Source organism: Bufo gargarizans, chromosome 5 (genome assembly GCF_014858855.1).
Source record: "Bufo gargarizans isolate SCDJY-AF-19 chromosome 5, ASM1485885v1, whole genome shotgun sequence".
Taxonomy (NCBI): Eukaryota; Metazoa; Chordata; class Amphibia; order Anura; family Bufonidae; genus Bufo; species Bufo gargarizans.
The window spans coordinates 512,659-528,115 of record NC_058084.1 but is presented as its reverse complement, the minus strand read 5'-3'; the positions used below and the strand labels follow the sequence as shown (position 1 = coordinate 528,115).

General features: G+C 43.9%; 1 protein-coding gene across 4 annotated transcripts in view; it reads left to right on the top strand.

The window, feature by feature from the left end:
* TGFBR1 (transforming growth factor beta receptor 1) overlaps positions 1-15,457 on the top strand; it is a 240,096-nt gene that overhangs the window by 48,552 nt on the left and 176,087 nt on the right. For 3 of the 4 annotated variants that reach the window (XM_044293656.1, XM_044293657.1, XM_044293658.1), the window contains one exon: positions 6,626-6,871. The exons of the other annotated variant lie outside the window; for it this stretch is intronic. In XM_044293656.1, coding sequence (XP_044149591.1) covers positions 6,626-6,871 — 246 coding nt within the window. The remainder of the gene's footprint in view (positions 1-6,625; positions 6,872-15,457) is intronic. 4 annotated transcript variants of the gene reach the window in all.

Here is a 15,457-nt window from a genome sequence, read left to right as displayed (position 1 = left end):
TAAGAGCAGTCCATTTGCGAGCACCTTGCATTAGATTCTGGTTCACCATGGGGGGCTGGACATGGTCATTCATTACCTCGATGATTTCTTGAACATTGAAAGTCTGCACGGTGAACCTACGGGTTTAGGGATTTTGATACAACTTTTCGCCAAATTAGAAGTCCCCGTAGCAACAGCGAAGACTGAGGGGCCAGGCACCGGGGTTACCTTCTTTGTCCTCGATTCAGTCCGTATGGAGGCCAGCCTCCCCATAGCAAAGCTGTCCAGGATTCGGGCCACAGTCTCCTCAGCGGCTTTTTCCAGGGTCCTCTCCAAGCGGGAGCTCCAGTCCCTGCTGGGTTCCCTAAACTTCTCCAGGATCATGCCCCAAGGCAGATCATTCACGTCCAGGCTCCTCAGTCTCCTCCCTTCAGCTCCGGATCAGAATTCAAACATCGAACTGGACAATCACGCCGTTGCTGATTTACGGATGTGGCAATAGTTTCTCACCAATTGGAACGGCATATTTGTTCGTGCCTTCTCCGAATTCCGCTTCACCCACAGTCTTTTCAGACGCTGCAGCCTCTCGTGGATTCGCTGCCATTTTCCATACCCACTGGTTCGTTGGCAGTTGGCCTGTGGAATTCATCTCCGATGCTGTTTCGCTGAAGTCATCCCCTTTGTTAGAGCTGTTCCCGATAGTGGCAGCCGCCCAAGCCTGGGGCTCACTCTGGGCCAATAAATCGGTAGTTTTCATGACAGATAGACAGGTTTTAGTGGATTTAATCGCTAAAGGAAGGGCTAAGTCCCCGAAAACTATGTCCCTTTTACGTAAGTTTGGCTGTCCTTGAAGTTTAACATTTTTTTTTTTTTCTCATTCCACATTCAAGGGGCAAAGAATGTTGCGGCCAATGCCTTGTCCCGCTTTAATTACACCATCTTTTTCCCCAGTCGTCTCCATGACACCAAGTCCTGAGATTGACTGACTTCCTTCTGATTGGACAGGAAAAACACCAGAGACGTTAAAAACCCCACCCCCTCCCTTCATCGCCAGTGTTTTTCCTGTCCCAGCAGGAGAGGTGCATGGAGCTCGTTTGCGCTCACCTGGATTCATTCATCTGCAGGCCAAGGTCGGATCTGCAGTGCAGCTCTCCCTCCTTTGTCTCGGGCGCATTTGTAGTTTGCCCCCTGCGAAGTTTCCCTCTGCGGCGCCCCCGGAGGGCTTGATGCAGGGGGAAGGAGGAACGCGGCGGATCGGCGCTGTGATGAGCCCCTTCCGGCCGGCAGGCGGATGACGTCAGCCCCTCACGCTGGGCTCTGGAACCGGATTCCCGGTGAGTGTAATACTCTTTTCCAGGAACTACCAGATGCAGACCCCGTCGGAACTCCATCCCCACCATTCAGCTCCCTCCTGATGGACTAGGGTCCCTGATAGCCTCTGCAAAGATTTTGGTGCAACGTTCGTTAGCAGCTAATAGTGCCAAGAACTACAAAGCAGGATTGAATGTTTTTCAACGGTTCATAGACGTCCATCCACAAGGTGACTTGGACAAAGTCACTTTCATCATGGCGTTTATAGCCTATTGTCATTCCCACCTCCGCCTATCATTTAATACAATCAAATTGTATCTAGCGGGAATACAGCGCCACCGTATGCTCAGCGACCCCAACAGCAAGTCCATCATGTCAAATTGGGCCATCGAAGCGACTCTTAGGGGTATCCAAAAGAATAACACTGGTGTTCAGGTATGCAGACAACCGGTTTCAAGTGAGCTGTTTCGCAAATTGTCATTAGCCCTGGACGGTCTTCCTTTTGGGCACTCGGCCAGCGTCACCATCAAGGCAGCCATATTCCTCGGGTTCTATGGTTTCCTTAGACCCGAGGAATTCACCTGCAGCTCTGTCGCACCACGCTCCTCAAGCGACATCTCATCTGGCACGATAGTCACTTCACGCTGTACATACCGACCACCAAAACCAACCAGGAAGCTCCTCCTACCGAGGTCGAGTTTTTTCCCACATCCAATAGTTGGTATCCTGTCAAAGTTCTCAGGGAACTAACGTCCTTGCCTCAGTCAGCTGCTTTATACGACTCGTTGCTTCCGTTAGATGGCAAGCCCCTCTCATCTGCCCAATTCATCTCAAACATTCGCATATCAGCGGCAGGGTTAGGGTACAATCCTAGCTCAATTTACAGGCACTCCTTCTGTATAGGAGCTGCTTCATCAGCTTCAAGGCATCAGGTTCCGGTAAGATGGGTCGCTGGAGGTCATCATGTTACGCTAGGTATATTCCTAACCCACAGGTTGAAATATCTAGAGCCTTTTGTTCGTTAGCTCTGTGAGAAGTCATGTATTACTCAAACTCTTTTATCTACCAAAGTGGTGGCCGTTATTTTTGCCCACATTTAGGCCTTACCTCGTACCTGGCTCCAGGCACACTTCAGCCAGATAGGTCAGGGTGATGATGTAGGCATGCCTCTTCCGTCACACTCTCATCTCAGCTCATACCACAAATATATACAGTACAGACCAAAAGTTTGGACACACCTTCTCATTCAAAGAGTTTTTATTTTATTTTCAGGACTATGAAAATTGTAGATTCACACTAAAGGCATCAAAACTATGAATTAACACATGTGGAATTATATACATAACAAAAAAGTGTGAATCAACTGAAAATATGTCATATTCTAGGTTCTTCAAAGTAGCCACCTTTTGCTTTGATTACTGCTTTGCACACTCTTGGCATTCTCTTGATGAGCTTCAAGAGGTAGTCACCTGAAATGGTTTTCACTTCACAGGTGTGCCCTGTCAGGTTTAATAAGTGGGATTTCTTGCCTTATAAATGGGGTTGGGACCATTAGTTGCATTGTGGAGAAGTCAGGTGGATACACAGCTGATAGTCCTACTGAATAGACTGTTAGCTGCTTTTTTATTGCCATAATACAAATTCTAAGTAAAGAAAAACGAGTGGCCATCATTACTTTAAGAAATGAATGTCAGTCAGTCCGAAAAATTGTTAAAACGTTGAAAGTGTCCCCAAGTGCAGTCACAAAAACCATCAAGCGCTACAAAGAAACTGGCTCACATGCGGACCGCCCCAGGAAAGGAAGACCAAGCGTCACCTCTGCTGCGGAGGATAAGTTCATCCGAGTCACCAGCCTCAGAAATCGCAGGTTAACAGCAGCCCAGATTAGAGACCGGGTCAATGCCACACAGAGTTCTAGCAGCAGACACATCTCTAGAACAGCTGTTGGGGCTAAAGAACACAAGGAATGGACATTAGACCAGTGGAAATCTGTGCTTTGGTCTGATGAGTCCAAATTTGAGATCTTTGGTTCCAACCACCGTGTCTTTGTGCGACGCAGAAAAGGTGAACGGATGGACTCTCTACATGCCTGGTTCCCACCGTGAAGCATGGAGGAGGAGGTGTGATGGTGTGGGGGTGCTTTAATGGTGACACTGTTGGGGATTTATTCAAAATTGAAGGCATACTGAACCAGCATGGCTACCCCAGCATCTTGCAGCGGCATGCTATTCCATCCGGTTTGCGTTTAGTTGGACCATCATTTATTTTTCAACAGGACAATGACCCCAAACACACCTCCAGGCTGTGTAAGGGCTATTTGACCATAAAGGAGAGTGATGGGGTGCTGCGCCAGATGACCTGGCCTCCACAGTCACCAGACCTGAACCCAATCGAGATGGTTTGGGGGTGAGCTGGACCGCAGAGTGAAGGCAAAAGGGCCAACAAGTGCTAAGCATCTCCGGGAAGTCCTTCAAGACTGTTGGAAGACCATTTCAGGTGACTACCTCTTGAAGCTCAAGAAGAGAATGCCAAGAGTGTACAAAGCGGTAATCAAAGCAAAAGGTGGCTACTTAGAAGAACCTAGAATATGACATATATTTTCAGTTGTTTCACACTTTTTTGTTATGTATATAATTCCACACGTGTTAATTCATAGTTTTGATGCCTTCAGTGTGAATCTACAATTTTCATAGTCATGAAAATAAAGAAAACTCTATGAATGAGAAGGTGTGTCCAAACTTTTGGTCTGTACTGTGTATGTATGTGTGTGTGTATGTATGTATGTGTGTGTGTGTGTGTGTGTGTGTATGTATGTGTATATATATATGTGTATCCATATATATCCATAAAAAAGGTTAGGCAGCACTCCTCACGTGCACAGCTGATTATATGGTGCCCGCGGTGGTCCCTCGATCCATATATCCATATATATATAAAATGTGTGTGTGTGTATCTGTATCTTCCCATTTCCGCATACATAATTGGTTAAAAATGTAAAAAATAAAAAACGCTAAACATGTTTGGTATTGCCACATCCGTAATGACCTGATGTATAAAATGATCACGTACTTTTACCGCACGGTGAACACCATTTAAAAAAAAGGCTATGGAGACACTAAAACATAATTTTTGGGGGTTTCAGAAATGCTATTATTGTGTAAAACTTCAATAAATAAGTAAAAGTATACATATTAGGTATTGCCACGTCTGTAACGATCTGCTCTATAAAACTGTCACATGACCTAACCCCTCAGATGAACGCTGTAAACATAAATAAATAAATACCGTTTCTTGCTCCATAAAGTGTAATAATGAATGATCAAAAAATCCTATGTACCCAAAAATTGTACCAATAAAAACCTAAACTCTTTCTGCAAAAACGACATATTTTGATATCATTGCGTCTGTAACAACCTTCTCTATAAAAATATCACATGATCTACCCGATATCTATCGGATGTAAAAATTAAGAGGTGCAAAAACAGCCATTTTTGGGTTACCTTGCCTCTTAAAAAACATAATTATAGAGCAATTAAAAATCATATGTACCCCACAATAGTACCAATAAAACTGGCACCTTATCACCTAGTTTCCAAAATTGCGTCACTTTTTGGGAGTTTCTACTGTAAGGGTACATCAGGGGGGCTTTAAATGGGACATGGCATCTAAAACAAGTCCAGTAAAATCTGCCTTCCAAAAACCATATGGCGTTCCTTTCCTTCTGCTCCCTGCCATGCGCCCTTGCATGAGTTTGCGACAACATGTGGCGTGTTTCTGTAAACCGCAGAATCAGGGTAATAAATATTGAGTTTTGTTTGGCTGTTTAACCCTCAATTTGTTAAAGAAAAAAATGTAATAAAATGTTAAATCTGCCAAAGTGAAATTTAATCTCCATTTTCCTTTAATACTTGTGGAACACCTAAAGTGTTAACAAAGTTTGTAAAATCAGTTTTGATTAACTTGAGGGGTGTAGTTTCTACACTGGGGTCATTTATGTGGGGTTTCCACTATGTAAGCCTCGCAAAGTGACTTCAGACCTGAACTGGTCCTACCAAAAAACATCCTAAAAAAATAAAATGACAATTCCAAAATGATGCCAACATGAAGTATACATATGGGGAATGTTAAGTAATAAATATGACTTCCTGTTTTAGAAGCAGAGAAATTGAAATTTTGAAAATGGTGATTTTTTTTTTGTCAATTTGGGATTTTTTAAAATAAATAAAGGTTAAATATATTGACTCAAATTTATGACTGTCTTCTCGTGACACATTGTACATGATAATCTCATTGGCTTGGATAAATAAGTGTTCCAAAGCTATTGCCACATATTGTGACGCATGTCAGATTTGTAAATTTTGACCTGGACACTGGGGCATCAATGACCCTTGGTCATGAAAGGGTTAAATGATTTATCTCTCTTCAGCAAATTGCATTTATTATGTAGAGAAATTTAGTTAATAAAAGGCACTTAATAATGTATTGTGATTTATCTATACTGCTTCCATTGCTGGCTGGATTAATTTTTCCACCTCATTATACGCTGCTTGATTCCATGGTTACGACCACCTTGCAATCAATCAGAAGTCAAGGCCACAATAGAGGCCAGCACTTTTTCCTATAGTGTGCAAGCACGGCCACGTATGGGTTTCTAAACAGAATTTCCATGTGGCTTTATGTGCTTCTGCACCATCAGCTTCTCTAGTGGGCGTTCCTTCTCCGTGGCTGTCCAATCGCAGCACAGGGAGAAAGAACGCCCAGGAGAGAAGCTGATGTCTCCTCCCCAATGCTCCGATGATAATTAGCATATGGAGCAGGAAACAGTAATGGGGTCACAGTGGGCGAACGGAGCGGCACCCAGGAATAATAATAAGTGGTGGGACATCTCTGGGCGCATGCAACTTTAAGTCTGGAGATCCAGGAAAAGTCCTATCATTGGTGGTGCAGTGCGCCTGCCCCTCCTTTTCTCATTGGTGGCAGCAGGAGCAGGACAAAGGGGAGGGAGAGACTGCTTCCTTCTTCCCTGTGGTGCTGAGAGAACATGAGCGTGCTCATGTTCAGAGATTCGAAAAAATGTAAATCCCGGTATCGTATTGATACCGGGACAAAAGTATAGATTGGGTATTGAAATGTCGATACCGGCAACACACTAATATACACATACAGTATATATGTGTGTGTGTGTGTGTGTGTGTATACACACTGCACAGCTGTGCAGTATATGTTGCAATGTAAATAACTGAACTGAAAATGATGACATGGTATGTCTAACTTATGTAACTAAAGTTACTTTTTTAATAGGTTCATGAATTTGTTTATTTGTTTTTGCTTTCAGCATTAAAATGTCATTGTGAGCACTGTATGAAGGACAATCAGACCTGTGAGACTGATGGATTGTGCATAGCAAGTCTAATAATACAAGATGGGAAAGAAACCCATAACAGCTTGTGTGCTGCCAATGCCGATCTATTTCCTGCAGACAGACCATTCATGTGTGCTTCCCACATTAATACTGAAGTATATAATGCTGCACAATGCTGTAACAAGGATTTCTGCAATACAAGACTTCCATCTCCTACGGGTAGGTAGAGAGCATAAACTCTTGTGAAAGGGAGAACTTGAACAAGTCACTAACAGTATCTCAATAGAAAAAGTATCCTTTTATTAGTTTATTATTATTATGATTACTATTATTATTATGATTATTATTATTATTATTATTTACCATTGCACTTTTATTCAATGTTACCATTGCACTTTTTTATTCAATGTTAATTGGCTTCTGAAGGTGCCCAGGGGCGGTGTTCATGCGGTCGTTGCCCAGGCCCCTCATTGCTTTTCATACGAAACCCCTCCCCTTTCACCCCTCTGGCCCACCCTAAGTTCTTCTGATTACGTCCTCCTCTTAGTGAGAAATCCAACGCCATTCAACAGATTTGCCATGCCTGCGCACTTCATTATGGGCAGAGGCACAAGGCCAGCTAGATCGGATGTACGGGCCGGCACCTGTCCATTAAACGCTCTTGTGCCTTTGCCCATAATGAGGAATGAAGTGCGCGGCATATCTGTTGAACGGTGCTGGCGCTGGACTCCTCACTAGGAGGAGGATGTAATCAGAAGAACCTAGGGCGGGCCAGAAGGGTTAAAGGTGAGGGGGTTTGTATGAAAAGCGCAGCGAGGCCTGGACAATGGCCGCATGGGCACCTATATAAGCTAATTAACATATTGAATACAAGTGTTTTTCTGAGAAAATTTGCAATGGACAGCAATATGGGGAATGTAATGGAGATTCTGATGTTAGTGTTCTATGATGGTGATTTTAGGTGACAGATTTCCTTAAGAATCTATCTGGGCGGACAGTAATATACTCAACTGGCTAATAGCCCTGGCATCACCAATATCGTCTCCTTTCTCTTTTGTATACACAGAGCTAAAATAAAAAACATTTAGCAACTCCACTTTCTTCTTATCTTCAGTGCCCCCCCCCCCCCCCCCCCCATTTTACCGTTATCTAGGGGACCAATCTGCTCTGACCTTGGTGTTTCAGAACTTATATATTTCAAGAATTTTGAGAGATTTGTTTTGCTCTTTTTCAACCTGCTGATTTTTCTACTGCTGGACCCCTTCATGTTTATTATTAATGGATATTTTTAAAATGTTTTTCACACTAGCTGTAAGCTACATGAGGCCACATTTACCTTTAAATACCTTTTACCTCCTGATGATGCTGCCACCTTGCCTGTTTTTAATTATTATTATTTTTTAATCGCTCCTACGCCCCACTGTTGCCCCCCTGTAGTTTTCCCGCTCAGTATCTTAATACTGATCATCGGTACAGGGAGGAGGTGACGCCACAGTTTCTCAATGGGTGTCTCCTTCTCTCTGGCTGTGCCTCTGTCCAGTCACAGCCAGGGAGAAGGTGAGCTCTTTATTTTATTTATTTTTCTCTCTGGCTGTGACGCTCTCCACTGTGATTGGATCGCGGCACAGCAAGGGAGAAGGAGACTCCCTGTACTAATACTCAGTAACTCAGTATTAACATACTGAGTGGGGAAAACTACAGGGGGACACAGCGGGGCGTAGGAGTGATATATTTAAAAAAACGTGCAGGGTGGCAGCATCAGCGGGGGGGTACCCCACAAGTAAAGGTTTTTTATCTAAAATAAAAAACATAAAAGGTCCTCTTCTCTATTATTATTATTTTTTATTTTTTTAAGCTTTCCCATTTATTCTCTGTATTATTGTGTAACCATAGATATTCTCAGTCCATGCCTTGATGTCGGCGCCCGCCCACCATGACGTAATAGTACGTCAAAATGAGGAGACGCACCTGCAGAGATGACGTACTATTATGTCACATGTCGGGAAGGTGTTAGGGCTTGCCATGTCTGCGATGCTACATGCCCTAACCCTGCTGTTCTGTCAAGACCTCCGTTCCGCTCAGCAGACGGACACCTGAATGCAACTTGCAGCGTTTTCGTGTCCGCCTGGCCGTGCGGAGCCAAACGGATCCGTCCAGACTTACAATGCAAGTTCCCCTCTGACTCTGACTCCTCAGACGATGGCTGAGGAAAACCGTTGTTTCTCCCTGAAGAAACTAAAGGTCTTCTAACGACCATAAGGGCCACTATGAAAATTGAGGAGGGAAAAAGAAATCCACTCTGTTCAAGATCAAATGTTCCAGGGGCTTGGGGAGAGAAAAAAAGGGTCTTCCCAATTCATAACAACATGTTCCAATACAGGGAGTGCAGAATTATTAGGCAAGTTGTATTTTTGAGGATTAATTTTATTATTGAACAACAACCATGTTCTCAATGAACCCAAAAAACTCATTAATATCAAAGCTGAATATTTTTGGAAGTAGTTTTTAGTTTGTTTTTAGTTTTAGCTATTTTAGGGGGATATCTGTGTGTGCAGGTGACTATTACTGTGCATAATTATTAGGCAACTTAACAAAAAACAAATATATACCCATTTCAATTATTTATTTTTACCAGTGAAACCAATATAACATCTCAACATTCACAAATATACATTTCTGACATTCAAAAACAAATCAGTGACCAATATAGCCACCTTTCTTTGCAAGGACACTCAAAAGCCTGCCACCCATGGATTCTGTCAGTGTTTTGATCTGTTCACCATCAACATTGCGTGCAGCAGCAACCACAGCCTCCCAGACACTGTTCAGAGAGGTGTACTGTTTTCCCTCCTTGTAAATCTCACATTTGATGATGGACCACAGGTGCTCAATGGGGTTCAGATCAGGTGAACAAGGAGGCCATGTCATTAGAGTTTCTTCTTTTATACCCTTTCTTGCCAGCCACGCTGTGGAGTACTTGGACGCGTGTGATGGAGCATTGTCCTGCATGAAAATCATGTTTTTCTTGAAGGATGCAGACTTCTTCCTGTACCACTGCTTGAAGAAGGTGTCTTCCAGAAACTGGCAGTAGGACTGGGAGTTGAGCTTGACTCCATCCTCAACCCGAAAAGGCCCCACAAGCTCATCTTTGATGATACCAGCCCAAACCAGTACTCCACCTCCACCTTGCTGGCGTCTGAGTCGGACTGGAGCTCTCTGCCCTTTACCAATCCAGCCACAGGCCCATCCATCTGGCCCATCAAGTCCATAAAACCTTAGAAAAATCAGTCTTGAGATATTTCTTGGCCCAGTCTTGACATTTCTGCTTGTGTGTCTTGTTCAGTGGTGGTCGTCTTTCAGCCTTTCTTACCTTGGCCATGTCTCTGAGTATTGCACACCTTGTGCTTTTGGGCACTCCAGTGATGTTGCAGCTCTGAAATATGGCCAAACTGGTGGCAAGTGGCATCTTGGCAGCTGCACGCTTGACTTCTCAGTTCATGGGCAGTTATTTTGCGCCTTGGTTTTTCCACACGCTTCTTGCGACCCTGTTGGCTATTTTGAATGAAACGCTTGATTGTTCATGATCACGCTTCAGAAGCTTTGCAATTTTAAGAGTGCTGCATCCCTCTGCAAGATATCTCACTATTTTTGACTTTTCTGAGCCTGTCAAGTCCTTCTTTTGACTCATTTTGCCAAAGGAAAGGAAGTTGCCTAATAATTATGCACACCTGATATAGGGTGTTGATGTCATTAGACCACACCCCTTCTCATTACAGAGATGCACATCACCTAATAAGCTTAATTGGTAGTAGGCTTTCGAGCCTATACAGCTTGGAGTAAGACAACATGCATAAAGAGGATGATGTGGTCAAAATACTCATTTGCCTAATAATTCTGCACTCCCTGTAAATGGAGGGATCCTGAAAGAACAGCTGTGACAAATTCCTTTAAAGGGTTTCTACCACTTCGGTGTCACATATTTAGCTGTCAGACACTAGCGATCCGCTAGTGTCTGCTCTGCCCAACCATCCTAATATAATTGCTTTTGGGGCAGCCGTTTTGCTAAAAAAGAACTTGTATTATTATGCTAATGAGCCTCTAGGTGCTATGGGGCGTCATTAGCACCTAGAGGCTCCGTCTACCTTCAGAAACTGCCGCCGCCCAGCGCGTCCCTCCAGCCCGCCCATCTCCTCCTGAATGCGATTCTCCTTGTGAACGCCTGTATTCGGCGCATGCGCAGTGAATGTCTGACAACTTCCCTGCTCAGACATCTCCACTGCGCCTGTTCCTCGGAGCACTATGGCGTCGTTGCGAAGGCGCAGTGGAGATGTCTGAGCAAGGAAGCGGGTAGACATTCACTGCGCATGCGCAGAATACATACGCTCACAAGGAGGATCGCATTAAGGAGGAGATAGGCGGGCTGGAGGGACGCGCTCGGCGGCGGCAGTTTCTGAAGGTAGACGGAGCCTCTAGGTGCTAATGACGCCCCCATAGCACCTAGAGGCTCATTAGCATATTAATAAAAGTTCTTTTTTTTTTTTGCAAAACGGCTGCCCCAAAAGCAATTATATTAGGATGGTTGGGCAGAGCAGACACTAGCGGATCGCTAGTGTATGACAGCTAAATATGTGACACCGAAGTGGTAGAAACCCTTTAAAAGGAAATATCCTTTTGCTGAGACGGAGTCAGATCTCTGGTATAAAACGCCAAAAATCGATGTCCCATTTCCCCGCATTTTAATGAAGACCTCTTTGCCATTCAATGACATGAGTCTCTTACAAGATCCCATGGACAAGAAATCTGAAAATGTATTGAAAAAGGCCTGGAGGAAGATAAATTGAAGGACTTAAATACACTGGTTAGGGAGTTTGGGATCCCCCAAAAAGGATATCTATAAATATTTCCAGCTTAAGAACGCTTTGACAGCTGTGCATGTAGCTAAATATAGAAAGGAACAATCAGATGACATAAATTTGCCAATGGAGGAGAAAAAAGAGGAATAACTGCAAAAAGATATAGGTTTTTGATGGAGGGGGAAACGGATTACATTATTTGCCAGAGGAAAATGGGAAAAAACTTGAGTCTTTTATAGAAGAGAAATGGAAAGATGCTCTTAGAAGTTATACTATGGTGTCGGATAGGGGTTCACATAAGATATCACAGTTTTTCATACTCCATAGACTACATCGACCTCCTTGGATGTTAAAGAGAATGGGTGTGAGAACTTCAGATAAGTGCCCAAAATGTAGGGGAGAGAATGCAGATCCTATACACTGTTTTTAGAGATGCCCTAGACTTTTTAGATATTGGAAAGAAATAGCAGAGAGAGTAGTATTTTGTATTTTTGGAGGTTCAAGTCTTTGAAGATCCAGTAGTCTGTATATTAGGGGCAACTGAACATCTCAACTTAAATAAAGAGACAAGATTGATTTTAGGTAAAGTACTATTTCAAGCTAGACTCCTTATATTTAGGAAATGGGTAAAGGAAGATCTCCCCCCCCCCCCCCCCCCCACAGTGGGACAGTGGCGAGAAGCAGTTGTCAACTTAATTAAAGTGGAACGGGTGACTGAGAGCTATATTAAACAAATCTGAAAAAATTTACGAAATATGGAAAAAATGGTCTATACTAGGGCCGGAGGCTTAATTTATTTATTTATTTTTCCCTGTCCCTCTCCCTAAGGATGGTGGGTGGGTATTTGGAATAAAACAAAAAAGTCATTATAATACTTATTAATTTGTAATATGGACTTTTTGTATTGCTGAATTGTTGTGATTTGTGTATAAGTTTTCACAAAATCAAAATAGAAAGAAAAATGCCTGGGAGACAAATGCAGCTATGCTGCGTCCCAGCATCTCTTCTACCTGCACAACCAGAACTCTTTCCATCTGGTTAAATCTACCTATTTTTTTTAAAAAAAGCGTCAAATTTTTGGGCAGATGCATCTGCAGACTTAGTCAAATTTTCTGCTAGGTCAGCTGCTCTGTCTAATGTGCCTCGTAGAGCAATCTGGCTGCGTACATGGTCAGGTGACGCTGCATCACAAAACCACCTTTGCTCGATACCCCGTGAAGGAGATTATTTGGCTCAGGGTTAGATGAGATCCTGTAAAAAGCCTCGGATAAGAAGAAAGGATTTCCCCTTGAGAATCGTTATTTTCTCCTTCGCCTATGACGGCACCCCTGGAGAGACCACTGCCTCCTCCAAACAAGATCCAGAACTGCCTTTTGAAAGGGGATCCTCCCCTCTACCTCCAGTTCTGTTTCCTGTCCTAAGAGGCAGGAGAAAATTGGAACCGCCATATGCAGTTGTTTTAGAGCTGCGTGGGCCCCAGCACTTGATGCGGTAAGGATTACCCTGTGCGACTTAAGTCTGCATGGGGAGTTGCTGCTAAAGTCTGGCTCCAGTCTGTCCCTCACCTTCTGCTCCCCTTCCCAGAGCCTGGGGAGTTTTAACCTCTCTGGGATTCCTGTGAGCGTCTGCGGCCGTGTTCGCATGTTCGGCCGCCGACCCGCGTGTGTATCTACTTCTGTGTTCAAGCGGTGGGATTAAGCCGTCAGCATGCGCAGAGTAGAAAAAGCCCAGCCAGTCACTGCCATGCCAACTGAAGAGTTCCCATTCTGGCTGATTTTGCGGTGTGAAAGAAGAGAGCGGGTTCAGCGCACCACCAATGATGCATCGGTACCAGTGTGTGGTAAGAAGGCTCATTCCCTGGCAGACTTTGTTTGTTTTTGCCTAGGTGTCTAAGGAGTCTTCCAGGAAGACCTCCAGAGCTAAAGAAAGGGTGTGTGCTGTCTTTAAAAAGAAGGCTAAAACCCTTTTGTCAAGGATGTGTCAGCAAGTTAATGGAGGTACAGTACAGACCAAAAGTTTGGACACACCTTCTCATTCAAAGAGTTTTTTCTTTATTTTCATGACTGAAAATTGTAGATTCACACTGAAGGCATCAAAACTATGAATTAACACATGTGGAATTATATACATAACAAAAAAGTGTGTGAAACAACTGAAAATTTGTCATATTCTAGGTTCTTCAAAGTAGCCACCTTTTGCTTTGATTACTGCTTTGCACACTCTTGGCATTCTCTTGATGAGCTTCAAGAGGTAGTCACCTGAAATGGTTTTCACTTCACAGTGAAGGTTTAATAAGTGGGATTTCTTGCCTTATAAATGGGGTTGGGACCATCAGTTGCGTTCTGAAGAAGTCAGGTGGATACACAGCTGAAATTCCTAGTGAATAGACTGTTAGCTGCTTTTTTCTTGCCATAATACAAATTCTAAGTAAAGAAAAACAAGTGGCCGTCATTACTTTAAGAAATGAAGGTCAGTCAGTCCAAAAAATTGGGAAAACTTTGAAAGTGTCCCCAAGTGCAGTCACAAAAACAATCAAGCGCTACAAAGAAACTGGCTCACATGCGGACCGCCCCAGGAAAGGAAGACCAAGAGTCACCTCTGCTGCGGAGGATAAGTTCATCCGAGTCACCAGCCTCAGAAATCGCAGGTTAGCAGCAGCTCAGATTAGAGACCAGGTCAATGCCACACAGAGTTCTAGCAGCAGACACATCTCTAGAACAACTGTTAAGAGGAGACTGTGTGAATCAGGCCTTCATGGTAGAATATCTGCTAGGAAACCACTGCTAATGACAGGCAACAAGCAGAAGAGACTTGTTTGGGCTAAAGAACACAAGGAATGGATATTAGACCAGTGGAAATCTGTGCTTTGGTCTGATGAGTCCACATTTGAGATCTTTGGTTCCAACCACCGTGTCTTTGTGCGACGCAGAAAAGGTGAACGCATGGACTCTACGTGCCTGGTTCCCACCGTGAAGCGGAGGAGGAGGTGTGATGGTGTGGGGGTGCTTTGCTGGTGACACTGTTGGGGATTTATTCAAAATTGAAGGCATACTGAACCAGCATGGCTACCCCAGCATCTTGCAGCGGCATGCTATTCCATCCGGTTTGCGTTTAGTTGGACCATCATTTATTTTTCAACAGGACAATGCCCCCAAACACACGTAAGGGCTATTTGACCATGAAGGAAAGTGATGGCCTGGCCTCCAGTCACCGGACCTGAACCTAATCGAGATGCATGGGGTGAGCAGGACCACAGAGTGAAGGCAAAAGGGCCAACAGGTGCTAAGCATGGGGGGATATGTACCAAGACAGTAAACAACTGTGATACCTCTTGGCGCAAACATGACTCCAGTGGATATTCTTAAAATCTTTTAATATTTAAGTGTGGAGTGACAACGTGTTTCGGAGTAAATATACTCCTTTTTCAAGTCTTTTGGGTCCGTGCTAATGCAGATAGCGTAGCTTCTCACATATGGATAGTCCAAGCTGTAAGATCCAGGCAGTGCAGCCTCTCCCGAGTTAATGGAGGAGGAAGCTCCATCTTTGAGCAGCATTAAACAGATGATCCAGCAGGAGATCAGAAAGTCGGTTAGCGGATTGATTAAATGGCGCCCCGGTACTTCTGCTGCCGCATCTAAAGATTCCTCCTTCCTCCAAACCAGAAAGGATATTGCAGTCACTGGCGGGGGAGAGTGTTTGTCATCTAACAATTCTTCTGAGGAGGAGGCCGCAGGGAAACCCTAACTCCCTAGTCAGGGCTGTTAGAGCTACTATGGGGTTGGATAATCAAAGACCTCAGCAATCAGTGCAAGACTCTGTTTTAGGGCCTAGGTCCTAGGAAGAGGAAAGTGTTTGATATACATAAGAACATTCAGGCGGTAATTGCCAGAGAATGGAAAAGACCTGCTAGGAAGTTTTTTGTTCCTTCCTCTGTTAAATGGAAATATCCGTT